The sequence below is a fragment of the Pholis gunnellus genome (assembly GCF_910591455.1).
Source record: "Pholis gunnellus genome assembly, chromosome: 15".
Taxonomy (NCBI): domain Eukaryota; kingdom Metazoa; phylum Chordata; class Actinopteri; order Perciformes; family Pholidae; genus Pholis; species Pholis gunnellus.
The window spans coordinates 3518337-3543953 of record NC_136542.1 but is presented as its reverse complement, the minus strand read 5'-3'; the positions used below and the strand labels follow the sequence as shown (position 1 = coordinate 3543953).

Sequence of the window (25617 nt, the reverse complement as noted above, 5' to 3'; positions counted from 1 at the left end):
TCAAAGCGTCTCATTATTATCGTCTGCTGTGCTCCAGACTGACGCTCAACACGTTAACTTGCCTTTTTAAAACACGGTAAACGAAGCATGTTCCCCTGGGAAGTGTAGTCCGCTAAACAAAGGTTCAAAACACATCCGGTTGCGCAATGCAGCCCGGAAAAACTGCATTACCCACAATGCAACATGGCCACTGAACGGCTGGTCGTCACATGAACAGCTCCACAGCTTGTAGTTTCATGAAGTGTTGGTGAACTCGGTCCTATCGTCGCAGAGCAGAAACAGACTGCTGTAGATTTGTGTTGTTTCTTTGCAGCAGTATGTCTGTGTATGTCACATTCCAGCATGGCAAGTCACGTTTCGACCAGGTACTTTTATTTTTAAACACAATGTTTTGATGAAAGCTTGCCACTTACTTCACATGTGCACACTTCAAGCACCAGGCTTGTTTGTTTGTTTGTCTTTCGTTAACAGACTTATGTCCCGAGTGTGCAACACTAGTTTGTGGAGCTCCAGCTCCTGCACACTAGTGCTGCACACTCTTGAAAACGTGCACGTTGTTCCGTGTTTTTAAGCGTACTGATCAGCTGTGAATCGAAAGCTCAGCAGTGACCGAGTTTATAGGTTAATGTGCACTTAGTCTGGACTCTGAACGGACTGTCAACATGGAGTATTCTACAGACACACAGTACGTTTTTATTCTGAGTAATACTTATTGGCCAAGTATGTAGCTACACATAACATGTAACTACTTGAGTAACTGTTGGTGTGCTGAAGTACACATTCGAGGTACTTGTAATCTACTTGAGTATTTCCATTTTAAGCAACTTTATGCTTCTACTTCACCATATCTTAGAGGCAAATCTTGTACTTTTTACTCCACCATATTTCTCCTTTTTGATTTTTAATTATGTTAAACGTAATGATTTATCAAAAGGATTCAAATGGACCGTATTAAGGGAGGAGATTTTGTCATGTAATAGTAGGAAAAGCACAAGTGAAATTAATAACACAAACAATGTTTCAGTACCATGAAGTGTCCTAGTGATGCAGCATCATTAATAGTATTGAATACCTTAAATACTTTTTATTAAAAAACCTCGGATTAGCTGTCATAACTTTATGAAAGTGCAATTTTAAACAACCCTTTGATTGTAAATACTATAATAAATAAGCTAGTGATAGATACATTACATAAATAAATGCTGGAGCTACATACCTTTGCAGTATTTGCATTGTTAGAAGTGAGAATTGTTTGCATATCGTTTTACTATATTCATGGCATAGACTTTGAAATGAAACACACGTTCAAAACATAAAACACACGTTCCTGATCAATAATGAAAGCACAAATATTAGACCAAAAATAATGTTCATGAGAGTGATCAATATTACTTTGAAATGCAGTATTTCTATAGGACGTAGGATGACCAATGACTATTAACATGCTCTAGATCAGGTCACATAATCTGACGAGTCACAGAATACAGTGTAACACCGATGAAGCCTGCAGTTCAGGTAAAGAGATGTCCTCTCTCTTCCACTGTTTGGCTCAAACTGGTCAAGTGGCACTGGTGACTAATTTAATTAAAAAGATTAAAAAACTATTCCCTCATGCCGTGTTTTTTACCAACCATCCATATGTTCAGGATGTCACAAGGCACAGCAGTGAGTCAGATACCAGATTTTCATCCAAATTAGCAGTTAGTGTAATTAAACTGGAGTTAGGGGAGGGACGGCGGGGGCCTCTCGGTGCTGCGTGGTGTGTTTGCTGTTTCTCCGAAATTATTCCTTATGCTCGGTTATGAATAAATGATCGAAAAGGTATTTCTGGCACAGTCATTATAGAAATTAATTGCAAATAGTGCGAGTGGATTCGGGTCCCGAAAAGATGCAGATAGGAAACAGTTTGTCTGAGGTATTAATGAGGGGGCTCCACCTGGTGTGTTAGAACAGCTGGCACGCTGTAAAACGACTGTTTACTGCGTGACAGCTGGAATCTTTCTGCCTCTCTTCGCTTAAAGACACAATCCAGAGTCAGATCTGGCTGCTTATCTGAGCATTTTAATTTTTCCTGTATAGCAGATAGAAAGATTTTCTGAACGTTCCCATCCCGACTCAGGTGTTCCAGTGATTACACATTGAAAACGCAAACTTAAAGACCACAATTTGCATTAAATATCTTTTGGTTTATGTCTCGCTGTTAGTGATGTTTTAGGTAATAGACTCTTAAAAATGTAAGATATTGTTTGTGTGATGTACTTTCTTCTCCTTCTCGTAGAACACGTACTTTGGTCGGTTCAGGCACTTCCTGGATGTGATTGACCCCAGCACACTCTTCGTGACAGAGGTACACAAACGTACTTATTTATTAGATGGATTCGGTCTGATGAATCATAGTTTAATCTGTTTTTAAATTCCCTTCATGCCTCCCCCAAAAATTATCATTATCAATGTAAACAATCTCTATTTTTGTCAGAGCATTTGATTTATTGATTGCCGTCAGGATGTAATGAGAGTGTAGCAGTAATGTCATTGAAGAAGATTACCAACCCTGGCTTTATTGACACGTCAATATTACTTTTATTTTGGAAGGGATAGACACTCACGAAGAGGTCTCCTTGTTGTTTCTTCTGGTCTGGAGATTTGAAGTTTATCAGAGTGCTGCTTTTTTTAATATAAAGCTAGCTTTTGCTTCGCATTTGAGGGATTGTAGCTGCAAACTTTGGGAGTAAGACTTGAAATATGGTGAAGTTTATTTAGTCGCAGGTTTGTCCCAGATGACTTTACCACTAAACATCATACAGAACCCTCTGTCCTCAGATCTAAAAATAAGATAATAATAATAATAATGTGTGAAACCTCAGAGTACAGGACAGAGGAGAGAGTTCTCATCCAGGACAGACAGACATGCAGTAGATGTCCGTCTAGATAGAACTACAAGTACTATAAACAACTGAATAACAGAACTACAAAATAGAGGAACTATAAAGAAACATAAAGTTCTGCTACGGGTTCTGTAATGTCGCATATAAAGATGCCATTACTGCAAAGCAATTTTAACACTGAAGTCTGGAAAAAGGATGGAACGAAACATGTACGCAGGAGGCAAAACTCCAGCTTTAATACAGTGAGAGAAGAGACAAACAAATGGCAGCACAATAATGATACATGAAACAACACAGAGCCAATGTTTACTGGAGAGAAATGAATGGAAGGGAACCTTAAAGACATTGAATTTGACGGAGGAATTAAATCCCTAAAATGTCATTTTAACATGACTGATTTATTAACATACTTGAGGATTCTCTGTAACCGGGAACACATCTGTGATCAAACCTTTTTGGGGCCACTGACGCCACGTTCTCTGGTCTTTCGTGTCGTCATGTTTCTCCGGGTCTTTGTTGTGTTTTGGTAATTTTGTTCATGGAGTCATCAGGGCTCTGGTGCTCTGGGTAATGAAGCTGTTAGCGAGCTCTTTGGTGACAGTAATAGCGGCAGCGGCTCCTGGGATGTGATGAGGTGTGGACATGTGGGGCAGCTGTGAGGGGTGGAGAGTGTGTACGCTCACACACACACACACACACACACACACACACACACACACACACACACACACACCCTGCACCCTGCTGAGCCAGGCGCAGCCCTAACTTGCCCCTAATGACGAGAGTGGAACAAGGATGGCCATGATTTTGCATACAATCGCACACACACACACACAACCTCATGTGCGCACAGGCAAAAGTGCACACCTAACACTAACGCACACAAATGTGGGGAAAGGAACGTGCACACACACATACAGATTGCAAGATCATTAGAACAAATTGGGCCACATGATCTTGTATTTGGCTCAGCATTAGACAATGATCACTCCACAGTAAGCTGCTCATTACCCTTCAGGAAACTCATTTGTCAACTGAAAATCAGCATGAAAGTTTTAGTGAAACACGATTATCATGCATTGAGCCGTGTGGCTTCAATAGTAGAGTATAAAAAAACACCTCTAAGCCTCCAGGACAGACCTCCCTCACCTCAGCTCACTTAACATTTTACTGACTTTTATCCATTTGGTCTCATCAGAAACGGCTGCAGGAGTCTGTGGAGCTGCTCGACCGCTTCCAACAAGGAACTCTGCCGCCCGGAGTGACAGACGCTCAGGTAAAGACACAAAAAACTTGAGTTGACGTTAACATTAATCAAAGCGTGTTGATTGGTCGACAGAAGGGTTAAAGAACCAGGTGTTTGTGAAGCGTTTAAAGGATAGCAAGGGAGATGGAGCTAAAAGCAGCCGAATATTTCCACTATAGACTGTTTAGTGCTTACAAATTAAAGTTTTTTCCCCATGAAAGATGTTTATTTGTTTCTACAGCTTTGGCAAGCTCAAAAAATAAAGCAGGTAAGATGTTTCTCTCTTATTCATTCCCCTTTTTGTCTCTCTCTTATCATTAACATGCACATGCACAAACTACGACAACAACCTTCTATCTTCCCTGGTCGTTATGGTGTCAGTGGATTGGCCAACAAAACTTATACCAGACTTTAAACTTAAGGTCAAAACATTCCTGTTAACAAGACTGTGGCTCAGTGCGCAGAGCGTGTCGTTCTTTAACCATCAGGTTGGTGGTTTGATCCTCAGCTCCTACTGTCTCCGCATGTTGAAGAGTTAAAAACAGGCTTTAATGATGAAGTTACAATATATAGAAATGACAAAGACGCTGAAGCAGGCGAGTGGCGCTAACTGGTAAGTGCCAGCTTCGAAAGACGTCTGACTGTCACTGAACTGCAGGTGCAGTTGGTCAAACCAACAGAAAATGATTTACAGTAACAGTTATAAAGCTGGTGTTTATGATTAATTTAAAGAAAACATAATGACTTTAAATGATCATGTTTTTAACTGAGTTGTCTTTTAACAGTGTGAAATTGAGTTCTGTACTCTTTATAGCTTCAGCTTATATTATTGTTTAAAAGCCATCAAATCTCTAAAATTGCATGATCTGATTATAAGCTCTAACGTAAATACACCCAAATCTCACCCAGCATGCAAATACTCTCAAAGAACTGAAGACTCTTTAGAAAGTTGCCCAGTATCTCGATGTTCACATTGAAGGGATGAAAACGATAAACTAATAATTAAGTTAAGAAGTAATCCTTTGCTGCTCCAACCCTGCAGAAAAACTCCCTTCCTAATACATTTGAACTGAACTAACCCAAATCAGCGCTCATCATCGTCTGATACTAATAATTAGGCTCTTATTACAGGCCATCATCCACCCTGACACGGGGGAGAAGATCCTCATGCCCTTTCGGATGTCAGGTACAGTAGCTTGGTGTGGAAGCCTCGGGGGGAAGTGGGATCTGGGGGCTTGTTATGTGGTCCAACATGGAGGCGTCGTTCACCCTGGGAACTGTCACGGCTCAACGGGGCTCTTCAGGTTGTCTCGGGCCCGAAAAAGGTCACACTCAGCTGGGCGCTGATTAAAACCGCTCTCCCACGGTGACGGAGAAGTTCTCGAAGCTCTCTGAAGAAGCAAACACAAGTATTCTGTTCCCGGTCTCTCAAAGCACCTTTTTTTTTTGCAAGGCAATTTTGAAGTGTCATGGAGAGGGTGGGAGAGAGGACGAATGAGGCAGGAGTCCTGGACCCAAGCTCTGTATAGATCAGTCTTATTCAATTATGAATGTAAGATGATGAACAGACTCTTTTTTTTTTAACAGGTTTTATCCCCTTTGGCACACCAGTGGTAAGACTTTTATTGCATATAGTTCAGTAATGCAAATCCAGTCGTCATATTTATTGTAATTACTTGGCTTCATAGAAGTTCATCCACACATATTGTACGCTTTCATAAGAATATTGTTCCGCCAATATAACCTTTATTTTTAATAGTCTATCTATTATTTTGTAATTGTATCTTTGTGCAGGTTGTTGGCCTCCTTCTACCAAATCAAACATTGGTGTCAACGATCTTCTGGCAGGTAAATACTTACTTCTTGACCTGTAGTACTCAGTGACACCATGTTATCAAGACGTCCTTTCAATTTCACGTACAGTGTGAAGGATTTAGTGGCATCTAGCGGTGAGGTTGCAGACTGCAACCAACTGAATACCCCAAGACTGTGGTAACGTAATCAAATACGGTGGAGGTGCCGTTCGCCTCGCTCACGGGCCAGTCTTACCGTAATAACACTGCTATAGGAGCAACAGAAGTGGGACTGTGAAGAGGACCTGCCCCCTACGTAGATATCAAGGACTCATTCTAAGATAACTGAAACTATGATTTTCAGCTTCAGGTGTTTATCATAGTTAAATAGCTAAATAGCTGAGGAAGTCGGGTGGTGGGCATGTTGTGGAAGGGACGAGGAAATTGTTTTTTTGCTGCTGTATGCACATTTTTATGTTTTACTTCTGCATTTGTGTATTTAAAAAAAATCCTATATGCTATTTTACTCATGGTCAAGAACCTCCATAGTCCCATTTGCTTACATTAATTAACCAGACGGGGACTTAATAATGTTGTAAATGCTAAATGTAGCAGCTGTAATCACAGAGTAATACTTCAGGTTTATCACATTTACTAACAAGCTCCTCTTCTTTTGACTCTTACAGTGGTTAAACCAGAGTCACAATGCCTGTGTGAACTACAGCAACCGTAACGCCTCCAAGGTACTGTCTTAGTCAATTGACACAGTCCCATTGTGACGCATACATGCTGTATTTAAACAGAGCTGCGTGAAATGTGTTGATATTGTAATTTTGCTCATTTTTCCCGGTAGCCGGCTCCAGTTTCCAAATTCTTCCAGGGATACCTCGGTGCAGTGACCAGCGCAGTCTCCATTGCTGTGAGTTCCCATAATGCATCTGGTCTAACTGAACAGTCCCTGTGACTCCAAAGAGGTGAAGTCATCGGCAACAATAGCTGAGTCACTTATTGATCCATGCTTTCTTTTACACCAGGGACAGACCAATATATCAGCAGGATGTTAATGATTGCAAGTTATTTAAAAATGAAATATTGTTTCCCACCCTGACAGGAAAACATTTTTAGGGTCAAACGCCGAATATTTTCAATTGATTTGACAGGAAAATGGTCAAATCCAAGCGTACCGGCCATCACAATACCCTTATCAGTTGAACCTTTTTTTTTTATTTTTCGTACCTTTTTTTTGTCATCAAAGACTCGAATGTCAAAAGAGTATAACACACGTTCACACACCTGCCTGACACAGCCCTTAGTGTGGACGCAGGGCTCAAACCGAGCCAATTACTGGTCCCGCTGGGCGCTCATCCGGCTGCTGCCCTCAGGCTTGACAACGTCAACAAGCACAGAAAAAAATAAAAAAATCGCGGGGTGTCTGGAGGGCGGAACGACGGGCGGGTAGGGGGGGGGGGGTAGCTGGAGCTCTCCAATTAAACGTCCGCTATGGTGACGACCCCCCGCCGGCCCGGGGAGAGCCGGAGGCTGGAGGAGCATGATGGTGTGTTATCTGAGAGCTTAGCTTTTTGACTACAGCACTCTACAGTGTGTTAAAATACAGTTCTGTATTTAATTGTTTATCTTCCTAATCATACCATTTCTGACAAAAGTATGCATGTTCTTTGCTTCAGTGCTGAAAGACCGTTTATTCAAATAGTGAATCCATTTGTGTACATTGGCTTTATAACACACAAGCCAGTGGCTGATGTATCATGCGTGTCTGGGTTTCCTTCAGGTCGGGTTGAACTTGTTAATCCAGAAAGCGAGTCGCTTCAGCCCAACTACCAGGCTTTTGGTGCAGAGGTTCATCCCCTTCCCAGCAGTGGGTAAGTTCAAAGAGCTCACTAAGCGGGACTAAAGTCAGGGTTCGCCTATGCTTCAGGTTAGCATGTGAACTATTGGATGCCACCATGCTGATTTTTGGCATTTAAGATGCTGTGTGTGTATGAGAATTTGGTCATTGATGTTTTTGAGGTATCTTGTCATGAACTGATGAAAAGTCAGGGCAACGAAAATAATTCCTGTTTTCATGACGTAAACAATTAAAGAAGACTTGAGACCGAATATAAATCTTCAGATTCAGAATCCTTAATGTTGATAAATCCCTTTCTTTTTTAAACTGTTCTGTGGTCATCATAAATCGCCGTGTGAGAACCACAGCCAGCGATTTGTTTCTTTCTGTTCCTCTCAGTCCGTCCTCTCTGCGGGGCTGTGAGCTCCCTTTGTCAGACGTGTGTGGAGCCACAAAGCTGATTTTCATGCCACTCTCCCGCAAACACACACCCAGGGGCATAGACCCGTGTCCCAGAATGCTGCTGGCTCATAATTAAATTGTTTGCCCCCCCCCTCTTACCATGGCGGTTCTTTTAATTAAATCAACAGGTTTCTACAGCGCAGCCTTTGCCTGGTAATTGGCTGCTTGTTAGAACTCTGCTGCCGCAAACAAATTGGATAATTACCCCTAAAGTGGCGTCTATGTCAAGGCCTCATCTACCTGATTCATGTTTGTTCATTGTTGTTGCTGTTGTTGTTTTTGGTAGGGCCATATATAAGGTAATTAAATGGCTAATTGAAGCGGGCGAAAGTAAAGTGCTGTTTGAATTTCCCCCCGCTCCATTTTGTTTGCTTACTTAAGGCTAGATTTATTTGTAATAACCTAATCAAGCGGCGGCCTGTCATTCAATTAGATTATGAAGACCTTAACCGGAGGGAAAGACATGCCGCTAGAAATTTACGAGGATAATTTGTTGTCGTTTTGAAGGTATTAATCATGATTTAATTATTATTAATATTTCCGTAATTATGTGGAAAGTTCTTCAGTACATTCCCAGTGTACCACGAGGTATTAGACGGCAATTAGAATGTACATAAATGTAATTATTTTAAATAGTTACAAATTACAGCCAGATATTTAAGCATGGAACTGCTCAGACTTGGCAATAATTGATTCAATTTTATAATTACTTTGATGCTTTTTATTAATTGAGTTTTTTTATTTGATCTGTTTGCTGTAGTTTTTGTTATTCCCACTATCTGTCCCTCTGTTAATTGGTCCGGATAATAAAAATAAATCCCTTGTAGGTAGAAAGAGCTATTTGCTCAGTCAATTGAATTCCCCTCACAAAGCGCCCTGCGAGCCCTGCAGCCGTCCGTAAAGATAACTCCCAACGCTGTTGTCTTAAATTAAAAAGGCTCGCGGCGCCACCACTAAACTCTCTAAAATGAGTTTTTCTTATTCCTATTAGAGTCAAGGAGAAAGGTCCATCTATATTAACATACATTTGGGTTCACTTTGGCTTTCGTGAATAAATCACAGGGTGACAGCACTGCTGTTAACTGCTGTTTGTTGACCCGTCGGTCACCTTGGTCACGCTGTTCATTGCTCATTCGACTGACTTAAGACAGAAGCGTAGCGTTCAGTTTTGCGGATTGCGGCGCACATGACGTGGCAGTGATGAAGGCTTTTCAGTGAGTAAAGCCAGGAGTGGTCCATTGACTTCTGAAAGAACACTCAATGACATTAAATGTACGATATTTTCCTTACGGTTTAAATTGTCTTTTATGTCTAAAAGATATCATTTTCTATAGAAGGCAAGAGAGGACATCGGCAAAGGTCATTTCTTGGATATTGTGTCCTCCTGATTGTAATATACATAAGACTACAGACAGGTTAGCAGCTCTGTGAGACTGTTCTTGTGCACAGCGGTGCTTTGAGCATAATGCTAACATCATTACGCCAACATGCTCACAATGACAACAATAAGCATGCTCATATTTAACAGGTGCGATTTGCCACCTTAGCTACGATGCTAATGTTGCTAGCAGTAGAGCGCTACATTTCAGAGACTGTTTTGTCGAGCTGTTTTTCTGCAACGATGTGAAAACGCCTTCAACGTTTCTCAGCAACAAAATACCCAAAACTGGCTTTGCGCTGCCAAATGTGAATGAACTTTGCACCTGTTTGCTTCAAAGTGAAATTCAGGGTCAGGAAAATACGAACCGGTCATTGCGCTGTTAGCATGCAAACAGAGTGTTAGCATGCTAACCTTAGCACTAAACCCATTTGTTTTGAAGGTATTTGGTCACAAGCCAACATATTGGACAAAAAAAAACAGATTTGAAGATAGTGTTGCATGAAAAGGTTATTAAAGATCCGGAGGAGAACATGAATGTGTGCAGCCAATGTGAGGAAGCAGTCCTACTTTTTATCACAACCGCACAACCTCTTTGAACAAACCCGTTTTCACAGAATGAAATAAGTAGTTTGTCAACTCAAAATTGAAAAGATTTTGTCTTCATTTTGGAATAATTATATAATGAAATGCAGGAAATAAAAAACTTGTGATGTTTGAATCATGAAATTCAGAAATGATTCCATAAAGTTCCTGTTCAACCGGTCTGATGATTCGACTGTTATTCAAGATGTAAGCCCTCATTCTTGCAGTGCCTACCACAGTACCCTTGAGCAAGGAACTGAACCTCTTCCTGATGTTAAACCCCAGCCGGAAAAGTGAAAAGACAATTTCCTCATTTGTGAACTAATAGAATATGTCAACTTCCTCGAGGTGAGACTCCTCACTTTCATTTTTAAAAAACGTTCTCTCCTCCCTACAGCGACTGCAAACGTCTGCAACGTGGTGCTCATGAGACACTCTGAGCTGTCGGAGGGCATCAGCGTGCTCGACGACAACGGGAACGTGGTGGGAACGTCGAAAGTGGCCGCCAGGCATGTACGTTGCTGCTTTAAAAAAATGTGATGTGAAATCTTCAGCTGCAGCTTTGTTCGTTTACGAAGCGTTTCTTTGTTTGCGACAGGCACTGGTAGAAACGGCTCTGACCAGAGTGGTCTTACCCATGCCCATTCTGATGCTCCCTCCAATCATCATGGCTGTGCTGGAAAAGTAAGAGACCGCATTGTTTTCTTTCATGAACCCGGTCACTTCTCTCCAACGTAATGAGCTTGTTTGGCTTCTACTAAGAGATCTAGATTAAGACGGATTGTGGGAAGCAAACCTTTTAGGGATAGGAGGAAACCACATTATGATTTAACATTTTAATTACATTGTAACCATGTTTGAAATGCGCTCAACGTTGTTTACTCTGATATGCAGCCTGGGATTCAATACTGGTGTGTATTTTAAAGACTTAAGTTGGTGGTATTTGGTCTTTTTATGAGAAAAATATCGACTGTAGCCAGAGTTATACTTCAGCGTAATAATCTTACAGTTCTTGTTTTAGTGTCGCTTTAAAGTGGTCATTGCTTTGTAGTTTTACAGCCTCTATTGCCACAGAGACAACATCAAATATTGATTTTAGAGTAACTGATAAACAACAAGAACGATATACCTAAAGATGAGCCGCTTCTGCTTCTGTTCATCAGACAGTTGTCTCTCTTCACCTGTGTATTCTTCTATTCTCCCCTGGATTTTCTGCTGATTCAGTTTCTGTAGGTGGCGCCCTTTTCTTTAGTCATTGTGACTTCTGCCTGCTTCAAGTACATGCATCACTTGATTTGGGCAAAAGCATATTTTCACAGGTAAAAGAGACCAAGACTCGTTTTCTTAGTTAAAAATGTTAATTAATTCTGTAGTGAAAGTGGTGTTCTGGTATAATACAAGTTAGATTAATTAGACATTATAATGACCCCTAATTAAATAATAATTAGAAATGGAGAATAAAATCATTCAGATTCTTTCATCCACAGAACTGCTATTGCATTCAATGAGCCGCCGCCACAGAGATTCAGTGTTACGTGATATGACCGTAATGATGTCTTAATGATGCAATGTGTTTTTACGGACCGTCCTGTGATCGATGGCCCGACTGTGCCTGCGGCGTGCCGAGGAATGCGGCCATCTTTGTAAGTCCTTGACGGCGCTTGTCCCGACCGCTCCGAGCGGGCGGGCCGGCTGCCCCAGGTGTGTTTGGGATTCCTGGCAACTGCATGACTGAGCGGGGAGAGAGAGAGGGAGAGAGAGAGAGAGAGAAAGTGGGGGAGTGTAGAGACCGAACAGTGGTTGTGCTCAGCGTTCCTCTATGTCGGCTTCACTGGCTCTCAATGGAGCGAGAACAAGGGGACAGAGACGGCTCCCTGCGTGGCCCCTCCATGATGGATTACACTGCTGAGAGCAGATTCAAGGCAGTGACAGCAGGTTCTGTCCTTCATCTGCTTCTTTAGCTGTGAGAGGGTGCACACCCATGAGTACATTCAAAACTTCTATTTGTTTTGGGGAGTCTTGAGCTTTCGTTTAGGCCTTCCTGCACTGAGAACCTCCAGTGTCAGCCTGAATACGACGCAGGTAAAAGGATTCGGGGCTGAGCTCGTACCGTAAAAGCTACAGAAGGACTGCAGAAAAACACTCTCTCTGCGCTCCAATTATATGGAAATACAGGTGATCATGTGATGTGGTTTTATGTCAGAAGAACAATAAATAATGTGTATATTTTCTGGAAACTTGATAGAGAAGCTGTTTAGAAATAAAAACAACAACAACATGGGAATGTGTGTTTTGGCCAATGAAGCAAATTGAAGCACATCGAGGCGCTTCATCACTTTAATGCAAAAACATCACCAAAAGTAGACCTCAAAAAGTATTTTAAATTCTGCATTGTTTACATCCATGTTTGCTAACTTGCAGTTTTCTTCTTCCTCACTTTAGCCGGCGCGTTAATACGTAGCCTTGTGTTTTACTTCCATATTCGTGGAAATAGCATGAAACCTTTGGCATGAAATGTGAATCTTTTTGCCGTGCGTGACCTCGACTCTGTGCACAACATCCGAGTAAACCGGGACCCGCTGATGTGAAAGCATTGCTCCGTAGCGTTACGAGCGGCCAGATCTTCCACACGGTAACTTTGATGTTGCGTAAGCACATGAGCGGAAATGTGCTGAACTCTTGAACCGTTAACTATTGAAAAAGAACTTCAGCATTAGCTTCTTCCGCTGCTAACAAAGGAACGCCCTCTGGCTTTTATTTAATTCCTTTCATGTTCATCATCACCCCCACCTTCTTCACAAGGTGTTTGTTTAGTGTCACAATTATACACCTGCTTTACAGTTTGTTTGTTCCTCTTTACAACCCTCTGTATACACAGTACAGCTGGCTCTGCAGGAGTAGAAAGTGAACAAAAGGTAAAATAAGAATGTTCAGAAAGCACCATATTTTATGCTTCATTTTTCCCTGTCAGTCATTTGTGGCCTTCGTGCAAACGCAACTATATTTAATCACTATTAATTATTTTTTAGTCAGGAAAATACATTGCCCCGAGTAGAACCTATACGGCTGCCGTGGCTTTTCTGAATTTATAAATGTATGTGTCGTTACGGTCACTATGATAACGTAGTGTTGTGTCTGTATTTGGCAGAGACTCGAGTCAGCAGGAATATTCCATTAATTGGTCTTCTCGTGGCGACAGGGAGGCTCAGTCGCGGTGTCAGAGGTTCACGTAAACAGTTAAACCCGGGTAAGACCTCAGAAGATGGCCAGCAGCCAGGTCATTCGGTGCACGTTAACGCAGCCAGTATTGCGTGAAATTGTGTCATTAATTTTGAATAATTTTTCACCTGGTTTTCAAACTTGTGCCCAAACCGTCACTCTCAAACCTCACAACTTTTCTCCCATTGACTTTTCTCTTTGTAACCCAGTTCTAAAGTGTGTATCTGCACGTTTGTGTGTCTGTGTGTGTGTGTGTGTGTGTGTGTGTGTAGCCTAATTAAACCATAGAAGCCATATGTGTTAATGAGCTCCCTCATTAGGCGGTAGCTCTCCTCGTTAGAGGGAGAGGCGGCGCTGGTGGAGGAGAGATGGAGCGGCTCTTTCTCCAGCTCCTGCTGAGTTCACTGTCCCACTCACTGAAGAGGGGATTATCCTACAGAGGGCAGCGAGGAGGGAGGAGGAATATGGGCTGAGACTAGAAAATAGATTTTTGGAGATGGGTCTTTTAAAACGTCCTTTAAAAAGTCGGTTTTGTTCAAAAAGCGACTTTTGTAATTGATGGTAATATGTTTTCTAAAGTGTTTGTACAATACATTTGTGAGGGATTATTTGAGTTAACACAACAACAAATGGCCTTGTAGAATTCTAAAGAAATGATAATAAAAGCAAAGATTGAACTGTAAACATGAATGGTTGAGTCATACAACGTAAGTTTGGTAATACATCGTGGTGGTGTAACTGTGTAGTTTCTTGTTGGTTCTTGGAGCTAAATGTTCCTGAACAGATACCTCTGAATCTGTGATTGAATAGCAAACTTTAACTTCTGATCCACAGGAAATGTACCATTCTCACTTCATAACGTGCTGTCTCTCTGACAGAGGGTTAATAATCTAATGAAGATTTTGGGGGTTGTTTCTGATATGCAGGAAGTAAAACCCTGATTTAGATTTTGGCTTAAGGACATGCGTTGCCTAGATTTGTCACTTCCTGTTGTTGGTTGTTTCCTGTTAACTGTTCTGTATTTTAACATTTGAAACAGTTGCTTTTTGAAAATGTTTGTGGTATTGGTATCTGCATAACATCTCTGTGGAAGATGCATTCTATCACCAGGTTAACCGTAAGGTAAATAAAGTCTCCTCTGTGTCCCACCAGGCTTCCTCTCCTGCAGATACGGCGGAGACTCGTCCTGCCCGTCCACAGTCTGGTGTGCCTCGCCGCCTTCGGCCTGGCTCTGCCTCTCGCCATCAGTCTGTTCCCACAGATGTCCCAGGTATACGTCCTCCCAAAAATCTTTCTCGTCCACTTAGGGACGTGTCTTTCCTCTAAGATACAATAAAACATTATATGATGAATGGTTTTAGATAGTTACGATTCAAATGTGAAACTTTGCTAGAGAGTTTGGTAATACAGTGTTATTGCTCTGTACGAGCTGTTGCTGTTTATTTCATTTGAGATAAGTTTCAGACCATTGTAAATGTGCAAGCTTTCATTAACTGTGTATAGATGCAACCGTGTTAAATCATTTGAACGTATAGATTATGATTTTATCGAATGTTAATGCGCAGAGAAAAATGTTTACCCCTGTATGTATGTATGATGGTCCTCTGAGACTCGACCCTCTCTGTCATGATCTGAGTCTCTTCCTTCATTGATGCCGGCTCGCTGGCTGAGATCTAACTTCAGCCTTGTTGCCTCAGAGTGTCGTTCTACTTGTGAAATGACTATGGAGTGGGTTTTTGTTGTTTGTTTTTTTAAACTCCATCTCTCTCTTTGTCTTCCCTCTGCCAAATGACTCGCTGACACAAGCCAACCAGCTCTGGCTTTAAAAATGTGTAGGATTTAATTACCACTGGAAAAAAGCTCAGACAGCCATATGGTAGAAAAACTTCAGACATATGTGTTGCCAACAGTCCTGTGAAAAGCAGCCTCCCGCTCCACAGAGGGGCCTGTTTTTCTCTCACAAGTCCTTTTTGCACTTTCGCAAAGATAGCGGGTGAAAAAAAAAAAGAACTCCCTAAAAAGCAACATGAATGCGCTGCTCCCCTTGGACCCCCTGCCTACTCAATTTGTCCCACTTCCCCGTTTCACACCTACCAAGATGTCTGATTGGGATTCTGCCTCCAACTCCGACAGCCATCTGTCTCCGGTTCAAATATTAGGAGACGCAAATCTCAAATTAGACCTTCATCTGCCAAATTGGCTCTTTTTGCACATTAGTAGTAAATACAGAACATTTAAAGCCTTTAAGAATTATTTAGCTACAAATGAAACGGTTTCAAATCTTTGAGCATGCGGCTCGTGTAGAAGTCTGCGGATGCATCTACAGCGTACGCACACAGTATGTTAACGTTTGATGTCTGACACGGGTTTCTCTTTGCACTGTTGACCTTTTTTATTCCGCTTCCATTCCCACAGATCAGTGTGAGTCAGCTCGAGCCGGAGATCGCAATGGCGACAGATTGTAAGATTGTGACATACAATAAAGGCCTGTGAGTGATCTCTGCAGCCCGACGCATGAAGACGGGACCCCCACCCCCCCCCCCCCCCCCCCCGCTCATCATGGTTCAAACCACCCCGAAGCTTCCAGAGTCTGAATCCTGGTAAACTTGGCTGTGAAAAGTTAGCATACGTTTACAGAGAAAGACAGAATGCATGTTGTTTACGCCAAGACGTTGCTTGTTAAATAAGCAGTAACACATGATGACATACTGCGATACAGGAAAATATCGTATCGACACCTCAGACAGTATTATCACTGTTATAACATGAAATAATACCAATAACTGAGCCACTCTAAAAGATGTATGGAGATGCTCTGCCTGGTGTCTTTCTTTCTTTTTCACAATGAGCAGCAATAAACTGGAGATGAATATGAACAAACAAAGAATTGGTGGATTAAGGGGAGACACTGGTGAATAGGGTAAAGGTTTGAACTAAGAGATGCAACCGTGAAACTTCCCCACTTCGTTACTTGCATCAATGCAATTATTTTTTGAATGACATGTTTTCTGAAATGGCATGTTTTAAAGAAATGATGCATTAACTTTTCAAATATGTGCACAATTTCCAGACCAGAAATGTGAACATTGGATAAAGCCAGGTTCAAATTCTTGTTTCTTTTTGTTGACACAAGTCGGTTTTTACAGAGGGAATTTTGGATATCTCTTTGTATCACTCCATAAATCAGAAAATACCGTAAAAAGCCAAAAAGAAAATCCATTATCGCCATGCTTTTAATAATATAATGTTGTGTAAATCATACTATAAAGGATATAAGAACAAAACCCTCTGTAAAAACCTTCAGAATATAGATGTGTATTTTGGATATTTTCTCTTCACTCGTCTTGAGACGACATGTTATAGAAGAAAAATAGTCCAAACTCAAAAAAATGAGGCGTCGTCTCTTAAAGCGGTCATGATTGTAGCTGTGGTCTGAATTGTTTATGTAAATACTGTGAATCAGGATAAATCACTTCAATGTACAACCTAATATCATAGGTTGAACATCATATAGGTACATGTGGCATGAAAGGGTAAAACTACAATATAACACAAGAAAGAGTCAAATATTAAATAAACATAATTTTGTTGATCAGAATTTGGTTTTTCCTTCTTTGTTACCTGGACAGTCATCTTGCGACCCACTACGTGCATCTTATTGGGTCTCCAGGTTGGGAACCGGAGATTTAATGGATGTAGAAATTCAGCCAAATAGAAATGTGCACTGCCTGATATATTACGTTTCATAACATATCTATATCTCCTTTGAAATCATTCAATAACACTATGTTTTGTATTGAAAACCTCACAATTAAGTAACTTATCCCAATATTTGCTTTAGCTTCCTCTAACGGTCACTGTCGTGCAGTAAATCAAATGATTCATCTTTTAGATTTGCTTCCACCTCTGTGAACATACATTTACTCTGTTTAAACTACAGCATTTTGTAATCAAACAAAGACTTTATTTACACACTGATATTTTGAAGTCTTTTTTTTTATTATAGAAATGTTTTCTTAAAGCACTTTTGTGAAAATGCTGCTTTTTGCACATGTATTTGCACTTGATTTCAATAAACTTCCTGTCCTGGAGTATTATCTTTGCTCATGATCTGTGTGTTTTGTGAGGGAACAAGAAGCCACATGCAGGATGAGTGGAGGATGCTGGGAGTGAGCTATGGCACAACCCGGGCTGAGACCAATAAAAACACCTTCAGGGTTTCTCATGTTGTAATCAGCATCACATTTGGTTCTGCCTGAAGAATTTCACTCTTTAATGCTGAGAGTTTTACTGAATGTTATGTTACCTGATGTCTTCTCCCAGATTATTCAACACAAACTCAAACATTTATATGTAACTTAATATTGTATATATTATTTTATTTTTTTATCTGATCTCTAGCACACTTGCACGTGTCAGAATCATATGCAAATATCTCAAATTAGGTCATTTCAGTCACAGCCCATAGAGCGCAGAATCCGACTGTTTTGTCAGTCATTTTGAAGATGATTTAGAATGTCTGTCTTGTTCAGTAATGAGGCTGTAATTTGTAATTCAGTGTGCCGCTTGACTGAGACTGGTGCAATGTGACAACTGAGACTACGCTGCATGATTTATCGCTCCACATGCAATTTTATAACCAACAATAAAACACGTGTAATTTGTAGTGTTGGCTGAGGAAAAAAAATAAAATAAGGAGGCTTCTGTCATCCCGCAGAAAACAGGTAATCAAACAGTAATGATCACACCAGTCGTTGTCTTTCAGCTCAGCTCTCCCGACACCTTTGCGGCAGCAGCAGGGATGCGGCGCCTCCTTCCCACCTCGCAGCACTCTGCTCCTCTGGAGAGACTCTTGTTTTTCCCGGTTGGATCCCTGAACTCCCTCTCTGTCTCTCTGCTGACTCAGGCGACAGGAGACGCGGCGTTTAGGGAGACGGCCGTGAGTTTCCCCTTTAATTGTTTTCCTAACAGACAAATGAGAGGTGCAGCTCTCGTTAATCGTGCTGACCTTTTACCTGACCGAGGTTGTGATTGGCCTTAAAGCGCACCTGCTTGTCAAGGAGACGGTTGAGGTGCTTCTGGGTGTCGGAGTGAGCTACTGTACCGGTTACCTTTTGATGGTGTTTATTTGGACAATAAGGAATCTCTTTTACTGTGTATTTGCACCTGCAGTGAGTATAGGATATCCTGGAAACTCAAAACAGGGTGGCCCCTTTTGCTACGGCAGATGTTTGTTAAAAAACAAGAAAAAAGGTGAGACTACATTTGACCTCCCCCACTGTTCCTCTCTGTTTCTCTGTTTCTTAGCTTACAAAACAAGACGTCAGGGTCAGACGTCAGGGCTCATCTCTAAAGCCTCGAGGTCATTACGAGGAGATCCCTTCCGTTTCTTTTGACAGGTGATTACTGAGGCGGTTTGGTGAAAGAGCCACCGCACAATAGTGACTACTTTACTTTCTTCTTTTTTTCAGAGGTTTCACCCTCTGGATGGGAATCATCTCTGTGTCCCCCCTTCTGCTGGAATTCAGAGGAAATACCGGCCAAAAGGTAACACACCTGACACCTGTGCAACTGTCCTGCAACATTCCTGACACCTCAGTGGTTCCCAACCTAAGAGGGGGCGCTGGCATGAGACCGATTTATACTTTTTAGACGATATCGTTTAGTTCTAGTTCAAAGCATAAAACCACCTGAACGTGGATGATTGTTCTTTGGTTGAGCTCTTGGCCTCAGCAGGTTTTCCATTCCAATCAAACACTGCAGCAGCATGTTTCACACTGATTTGCACATGCACCTCCAGCCGCAGAGGAGCAACTAATGAGTGAAACCTGCGCAGCTGTAATGGCTGTTTGGAATGAAACACTGCACCCTCGATGTACAAAGTGAGATCTGAATTGCACAAAAGTCTGACCTTTCTCATCAGAGAAATAGTTTTTATTTCTAAAACATCTGTTTGTAATTACACGTTCTGCTTGAAAAGTATATGTTCTCATATATGGTTCGTGTACTACACATGGCTCTTAATGAAATCTGCAGACATCCAACGAATGGAGAGCTCATCCATCACCCAACACTGACAAATGTGGCATCGCAGGAGAAGCACAAAGCTGGAGAACTCGCTTTTATTGTGTGGCACAACTCGCCCCTAACACCAGAGGTCCCTGCAGCGTCTCGTCTGTCCCAGAGTCATGCACAGCTGGCAGTGAATCGCCTCTCTGTGCCAAATCCTCGTTAGGAAGCATAGCAGAGCGCCGGAATGGGTGTCAAGTCGCCGGTGAAAATAAAAATCATGCTGCAAGTGTTGGATCTTCTTTGACGCACGGTTCATTTCCTGTTTTGTTCCTCTGGCTATATAGTCCCCAGCCTGTTCAACCGACTCACTGGGTGGTTTAAAAGTGTGCGACGACATCATCTCATCATTTAGGAGAAATTTAGATTAACATGGTACACAGGTGGCGGAGTGGATGAGCAATGAGGTGTTAATGACCTAAGCAGGTGGTAAAAACATGATTTAATGAAAGAAATCCTCTTTTGAAAGCAACCTTTATACATGGCCTCTGTACAATATTAAAAAAAACAGACTATGATAGAGGTTGACGTTGTTTCCCTTCACGTTTGGTCGGATCTCTCCTCATCTGTCATTAAATAAGATGGTTTTTTTTCTTTCCAGTGTAGCACCTCAATGAGGAGAAGTGTGGCGATCACATATTTAGTCCTTCCTCTAATGTGTCTAGTTATACTTAATAATATTACATAATAAATAGTGTTGGTCCTCTGGTGCGTCGCTTTGGGGGCAGCGTTGTCGGAGGCCTTTAGTCCTCTGAGGTGACGTCTATGTCCTCGGAGCTGGGCTGCTTGGTGGCCATGCGCCATCTGTTGATGTGGTGGGTTCCCTTCTTCTTCTGCTGGCTGTCTGGTCCCTCCTCCTCGAGCTTCTGACGCTTGTACTTGGTCCGCCTGTTCTGGAACCACACCTTCACCTGCACAGGCAAATCAACAGGGTTAATGATGATGATGATGATGATGATGATGCTCAGTGGTGTTAGTTCGGAGAGGCACTGATTTAAATACAAACGATAGGCTTCATAGACCTTTCTCAAGGTGGACGTGTGTTATGTGACACTGCTGTGACTTTAGTTCTAGATTGTTGGTTTTATCTAAATGTCATGGAGCATCATTAATGCTTTTAATAATATCTGAGATTGAGGTGGCAACTAACGATTGTTTTCATTATTTCTGCTCAGTATTTTCTCAATTACTTGATAAATCACTTGGTCTAAAAAATGGCGGAACATTGCACCAACAACATGCACAATATCCTGAAGTCCAAGGTAGCGTCTTTAGATGCCTTGAGTTTTCTCTCTGATTCAACCATTCAAAACCCAAACACGTGCATGTACTTTACAAAGCAGCACATCTTGAGAATGGGTATTTGTTTGCAGGAGAAATGACTACTTGTCAATTTTATTTAATTCAACTAATCCATTATTTGGCTAATTGTTTCAGTTCTACTATTAAAGCAAAGTTGCAATGTGTGTCTGTTGGTGTGGCGCTCACCAAATCAAAATTACATTTAAAAAAATGACTTTCACAATCCATGCTACATTTGTTTTATTCTGTTTAAAACAATGCTAATATTATATACAGTTCTGTTTTCTTCCCAAAAATGTAATTAAATGCACCCTCTGCACACCAGTTATCTTCTACCATTACATTAAAACTGTAATCAACCAACCAAAGTCTCAATCTGCCATCACAAAAACAGAAGCTTTCCTGATGCTTTTGAATTTCCCTGCATCATGTCGACCCAGCATCCCTTTTGCAAAGTGCTCTCAGAATGCTCGTCTAAAAGGATTCTGTTGTAAAAACAAAACCTCTCATCTTTGAGTTAACTGAGCGTGGTGATGCACAGAGGGTCGACAGGTTCCTGACTGACTAGTGTTGCTATCGTGTGATCTTGGAATATGAGCTTGGCTGACTACGTAACATATACGTGGGCCAGGATGCATTTTTTAAATAGCAACACAGGCGCTCATATTATCGTCCTCCCCTATTCTTCTCGACTCTTACGAGGCTTTAGGCTAATTCTACTTGGTAGAAATTGTTGTCACTAAAACTCCCAAAGAGCCACAGTCTACTGTATTAGCTCCCAGAGCTGTGGGAGTGTTTTTGAATAATAATGCCCATTTATGACCTCAGTCAAATGATCAGTTTAGTCCACATGTCTCTCCATACGTGCTCACTCTAAAGAAGCAAGACCAAATAACAATTGAGTGAGATACTTAACATTCAGTTCACTGTCGCCATTTGCATAATGCAATTGGTGCTTAATTGAAGACCTCTTATTGACTGACACAAAACTTGCAAGCAGCATTTATCCATTTCGCTGACTCAGGAAACCTCTCTTTATATTGCCTATTAGGCCTAATTGACACCCAGATAATGTGGACTCATTAAACATAACCATCAATAACATTTACACTGCTTTATCCTATAGCATGCATGAATTAAACACCTTTTAGGAGACGCTTTAACTGACTAAGCTGCAGTCATGTCTCATGTGGCTGGGATTTTTTTATTTTATTTAAATTGGATTGCATAGATTTAAAAGAAACGTTTGAATTTCATTAAAAGGGTACAATACAACCATAGCCAATGCAAGATGATCTCACACTGTTAATGTATCATTTCCTCTGTCATCAACATTGTACCTCTCACATTTAGATGATTCCTTAATTGTAAATAACAACTAACCTATATATATATTTTTTTTTGACATTACAGTATCAGGAGTTAACTGCAGGTTATTTTAAAAATGTTCCTTTCCATTGTTCCACTGTTTTTGAGAATACTTTAACTGCCCGGATATAATGCTGCTTTATTTGGATATATTTATTCGCAGCTAAAAATATATCCACATTTGAATTATCCTTCAATTATTGAACACATTAATCGACATTCAAATACAGCAGTCTGAATGTGTTCTCTTGCGCGTACCTGTGTTTCAGATAAACTCAAGCCGTTGGCGAGCTGCTTCCTCTCGGCTCCGACCACATAGTGGTTCTTCTCGAAGGCTCTTTCCAGACGGAGGAGCTGGGACGGAGAGAAGGCCGTCCGGATGCGTTTGGGTTTTCTGGCGAAAGGACCGTGGAGGAGCAGGCTGTCCTGGGACATGTCGTTACCTGAGACCGGAGTCAAAAGAAAGCAACATGGCCGTCAGTTGGGGCTGGCAGAGGTAACGTGGTTTTCACAGCTCATTTTATCTGGACACCACAAATTGGCTGTCTGTCAAACAAGTGTGGACACCTGTATTATAGGCGCACTAATCAGAAACGGTGTGAGCAAGTGATGCTGTGGGTCATTGTCACGGTAATGAAAAACTTCAAGTCTATTTATAAATATATTATTATCATTATTATGTCTACTATCCAGCAGAAGTAGCCTAGTTATAATAGCCTAATAATAATGATAATATAATAATATTGCCATAATAATACAATTTACCAGAAATGTAATATTTCCCATAAATTAATCTAATATAATTTATTTTTGTCAAATTCCGTTTTTTTTGTTAAATGAGTGGTTTTTAAAAAAGCGACTATTGTGCGTCCATCAAACGCTCTTTTTTACTACATGCTTTATTTTTTGTAAAGGACTTACTGCAAAATAATGCATTTTAAAAGAGTTCATATAAACTCGTTTGAACAGCTTATGGAGACAGAGAACCTATGAAAATAGTTTGTAACAAGTCTAATACAAAACATATGTAGAGCTAACTATAATAATGTTTATTTTGTTTTTGTTTTTAATTTAAAAAATGTTTTTAAACCAACTAAACATAAATGACTCGCATGAAAATGGACATCAGATACTTGTACAACACACAATCAAACAAATAATATACCTGTAGTCAGATAAACAATTATAATCATCTAATTTAATTTACTGAAAAATACAATAAGATACAAGTTGATATTGTGTTTTGTGTGATCATTTCTGGTGAATGAACAGACATCTTCTTTAGCTTTCACGTGAGGCTACATTTTGTCAGGCATGAAACCGAAAATATTCTGAGAAACGTAAATGTTTATTTCAAAGTAAATCATTGTGATTGAATATTTTAAAAAAAGCGTTTTCGTTCTTTGTTGATGCTGAAGCTTTGTTTTAATATTTATATGCTAATTACCATTATCTTTACTTTTTGATTTTTTGTGCTCTTGTATCCCAAATAAGCCCAACCAGAGGTCATTATGAGACAAACTAAATGTGTTATATTCACATCAAATTGCCAGTGTGGCATTATAGGCTATAGTTTATTGTTATGGGCATTTTATGGATTTGCATCATTCTTTCTTCATTGTAAAATATATTTTTTGTCCAGAACTGTATGCCATGCAAAGCGATATGAAAATAAAAGTTGCCTCGTACAATATAAACATAAATGGTAGTAATATAATGTAGATGCGTTCATTGGTTAATAGTTCGCGCGCAGGTTTGTCTGGTTAATAAATCACTGCAGGCCGTGTTCAAAGCCTTTCTATTCCCATTAAATTCAAGGTATTATCCTGGATGTTATCAGGTGTGTCTCTACAGCCTGCTGTCGTGCTAGATTTTTTTTTAGAATGAAATGAGTCTAACCTAGGGCGAGTTCTCTTGTATAAAAGAAAATCTACATCAGAGCTTATCTTCTCTCGGCTGCGGCTTCGTGAGAGTAGAGCTGCAGGGCGAACGAGAGTGGAAATGTAAGAGCAGCCGACACCCTGCTGCAATTTAGTGTTCAACTGAGAAACACTTTCAATGTTGACAGCCTTACAAATAGCATCTCACAGATTGTTGAAGCATTTTCAAGAAATGCTGTTAGTTTATTTTAAATCATGCAAACCTTGTTTTTCAAGCAGTAAACTCAATTATGATATGATAATATAGTTATTCCGTGTAAACACTTGCAAACATCAAAATCGGTTGCATAAGAGTGTATAATAAGCACATTTGCATCGCCACCACTTCACTTAGGCCTGTACCTTGAAATCGGTGTCCGAAGAACCGGTTCCGTAGGACCCAGGGGTAGAAGTTGAGCGGGTCTCGGTGCTGCGTCCCGAAGAAGTGCGGATGCTGTAGGTGGTGGGAGCCTCCGAGCTGGTGAGGAGCCACGGTGAGGGAGGGGTGGTTCTCCGGGAACACCAGGTCCGGGCTCTGGTAGAGGGTCCTGCCCTGCGGAGCCTGGTAACTGTTCATTAAGGCATCCGTCGTCGGGTTGGAGTAACTTAAAGCCGTCGGACGGATGGGATCCTCCACGATTAGAGGGTTCTCTTTGGCGACCAGAGACTCTATCGTGAAGCAGCGCTTGCCTGCAGAAGAAAACATCATCTCTTGACAGAAATAGAAGCCAATACCAAGAAGAAAGTGATCAGTCTTTTTCCCCCTTCCTCTTGCTGGAAAAAAGCAACCTCCCGCTCAGAGATGCATCATGAACAAAGCAGAGATGCTGCTACAAAACTCAACAGTGCTGCAAATTGCCCGGATCCATGAAGTCTGCACGCACTCGGAGGGTTTCTGTGCACAAGTGCGCACCAAGTAAAGCGCCTCCAACCTTCAATGTGGCTTGGCGCTGCGCAGGGAGGGAGCTGATTGGACAAGAGCACCTGCCAATAGGTCTCCTCAAGTGCCTGCTTCAAAGATCACACAAGACCGGGCAGCTTAGTTACAGAGACACGCTGAGAAAACATGTGTGCCTCCAATTAATGGCTCATTGTGTGTCCTATTCAGCCTTAATATCTCGTTTTTCTTCAGGGAAACAATCTGCCGGTGGAGGGGAGGAGGGGGGGAACTTCCACTTGTTTGCCTGTTAGAGCAGGAATTCTCTAGAAGGGACGAAATATAACACATGGAAGAAAATGAAACTTGGATAAATGTCTCATGGAAACGAGTTGGATTTTCACTCTTTCCACAGCGAAGTGTCTCGTGTTTTATAATAAATGAGTTATTTATAATAACGTTTAGACGTGTTTGGACTCGTGATTCAGTGTTAAATCTCTGCTCCACGTGGCCTTTATCTGAAATAAGCGTTGAAAGGCTGCAAAGGTCAGATACTTCACGTTGTTCTCGACTATCACAGCCCTTATTTCACACTTACATTTCACGCGCGATTGTTCATCGATGATGAAAACAACCAGAAGCAGAGTCACGTTCAGGTGAAACATACA

At 41.1% G+C, this 25617-nt stretch overlaps 2 protein-coding genes across 2 annotated transcripts; one reads left to right on the top strand and one right to left on the bottom strand.

Moving 5' to 3' along the window:
• The first annotated feature begins 237 nt into the window (after positions 1-237).
• Positions 238-17497, top strand: sfxn5a (sideroflexin 5a). The gene is made up of 14 exons (XM_079174450.1): positions 238-365; positions 2279-2347; positions 4084-4161; positions 4373-4399; positions 5263-5317; positions 5719-5744; positions 5926-5979; positions 6611-6667; positions 6778-6843; positions 7714-7804; positions 10593-10708; positions 10794-10879; positions 14567-14684; positions 15830-17497. Exons 1-14 carry the CDS (start codon positions 318-320, stop codon positions 15905-15907), a joined length of 969 nt encoding a protein of 322 aa, XP_079030576.1. The 5' UTR covers positions 238-317; the 3' UTR covers positions 15908-17497.
• A 2729-nt stretch (positions 17498-20226) lies between these two features.
• Positions 20227-24781, bottom strand: emx1 (empty spiracles homeobox 1; the record flags this gene model as incomplete). Its single annotated transcript, XM_079174999.1, has 3 exons — positions 20227-20394; positions 22412-22596; positions 24436-24781. The coding sequence occupies 3 exons, from the start codon at positions 24779-24781 to the stop codon at positions 20227-20229; spliced, it is 699 nt and encodes a 232-aa protein (XP_079031125.1).
• Positions 24782-25617: the final 836 nt, after the last annotated feature.

Coding starts and splice junctions, on each gene's coding strand:
- sfxn5a (XM_079174450.1), top strand. CDS start 318: ATGTCTGTGTATGTCACATTCCAGCATGGCAAGTCACGTTTCGACCAG. Junction 4,162..4,372: donor CCGGAGTGACAGACGCTCAG/GTAAAGACACAA, acceptor TTGTTTCTACAG/CTTTGGCAAGCTCAAAAAAT. Junction 14,685..15,829: donor TGTTCCCACAGATGTCCCAG/GTATACGTCCTC, acceptor CCATTCCCACAG/ATCAGTGTGAGTCAGCTCGA.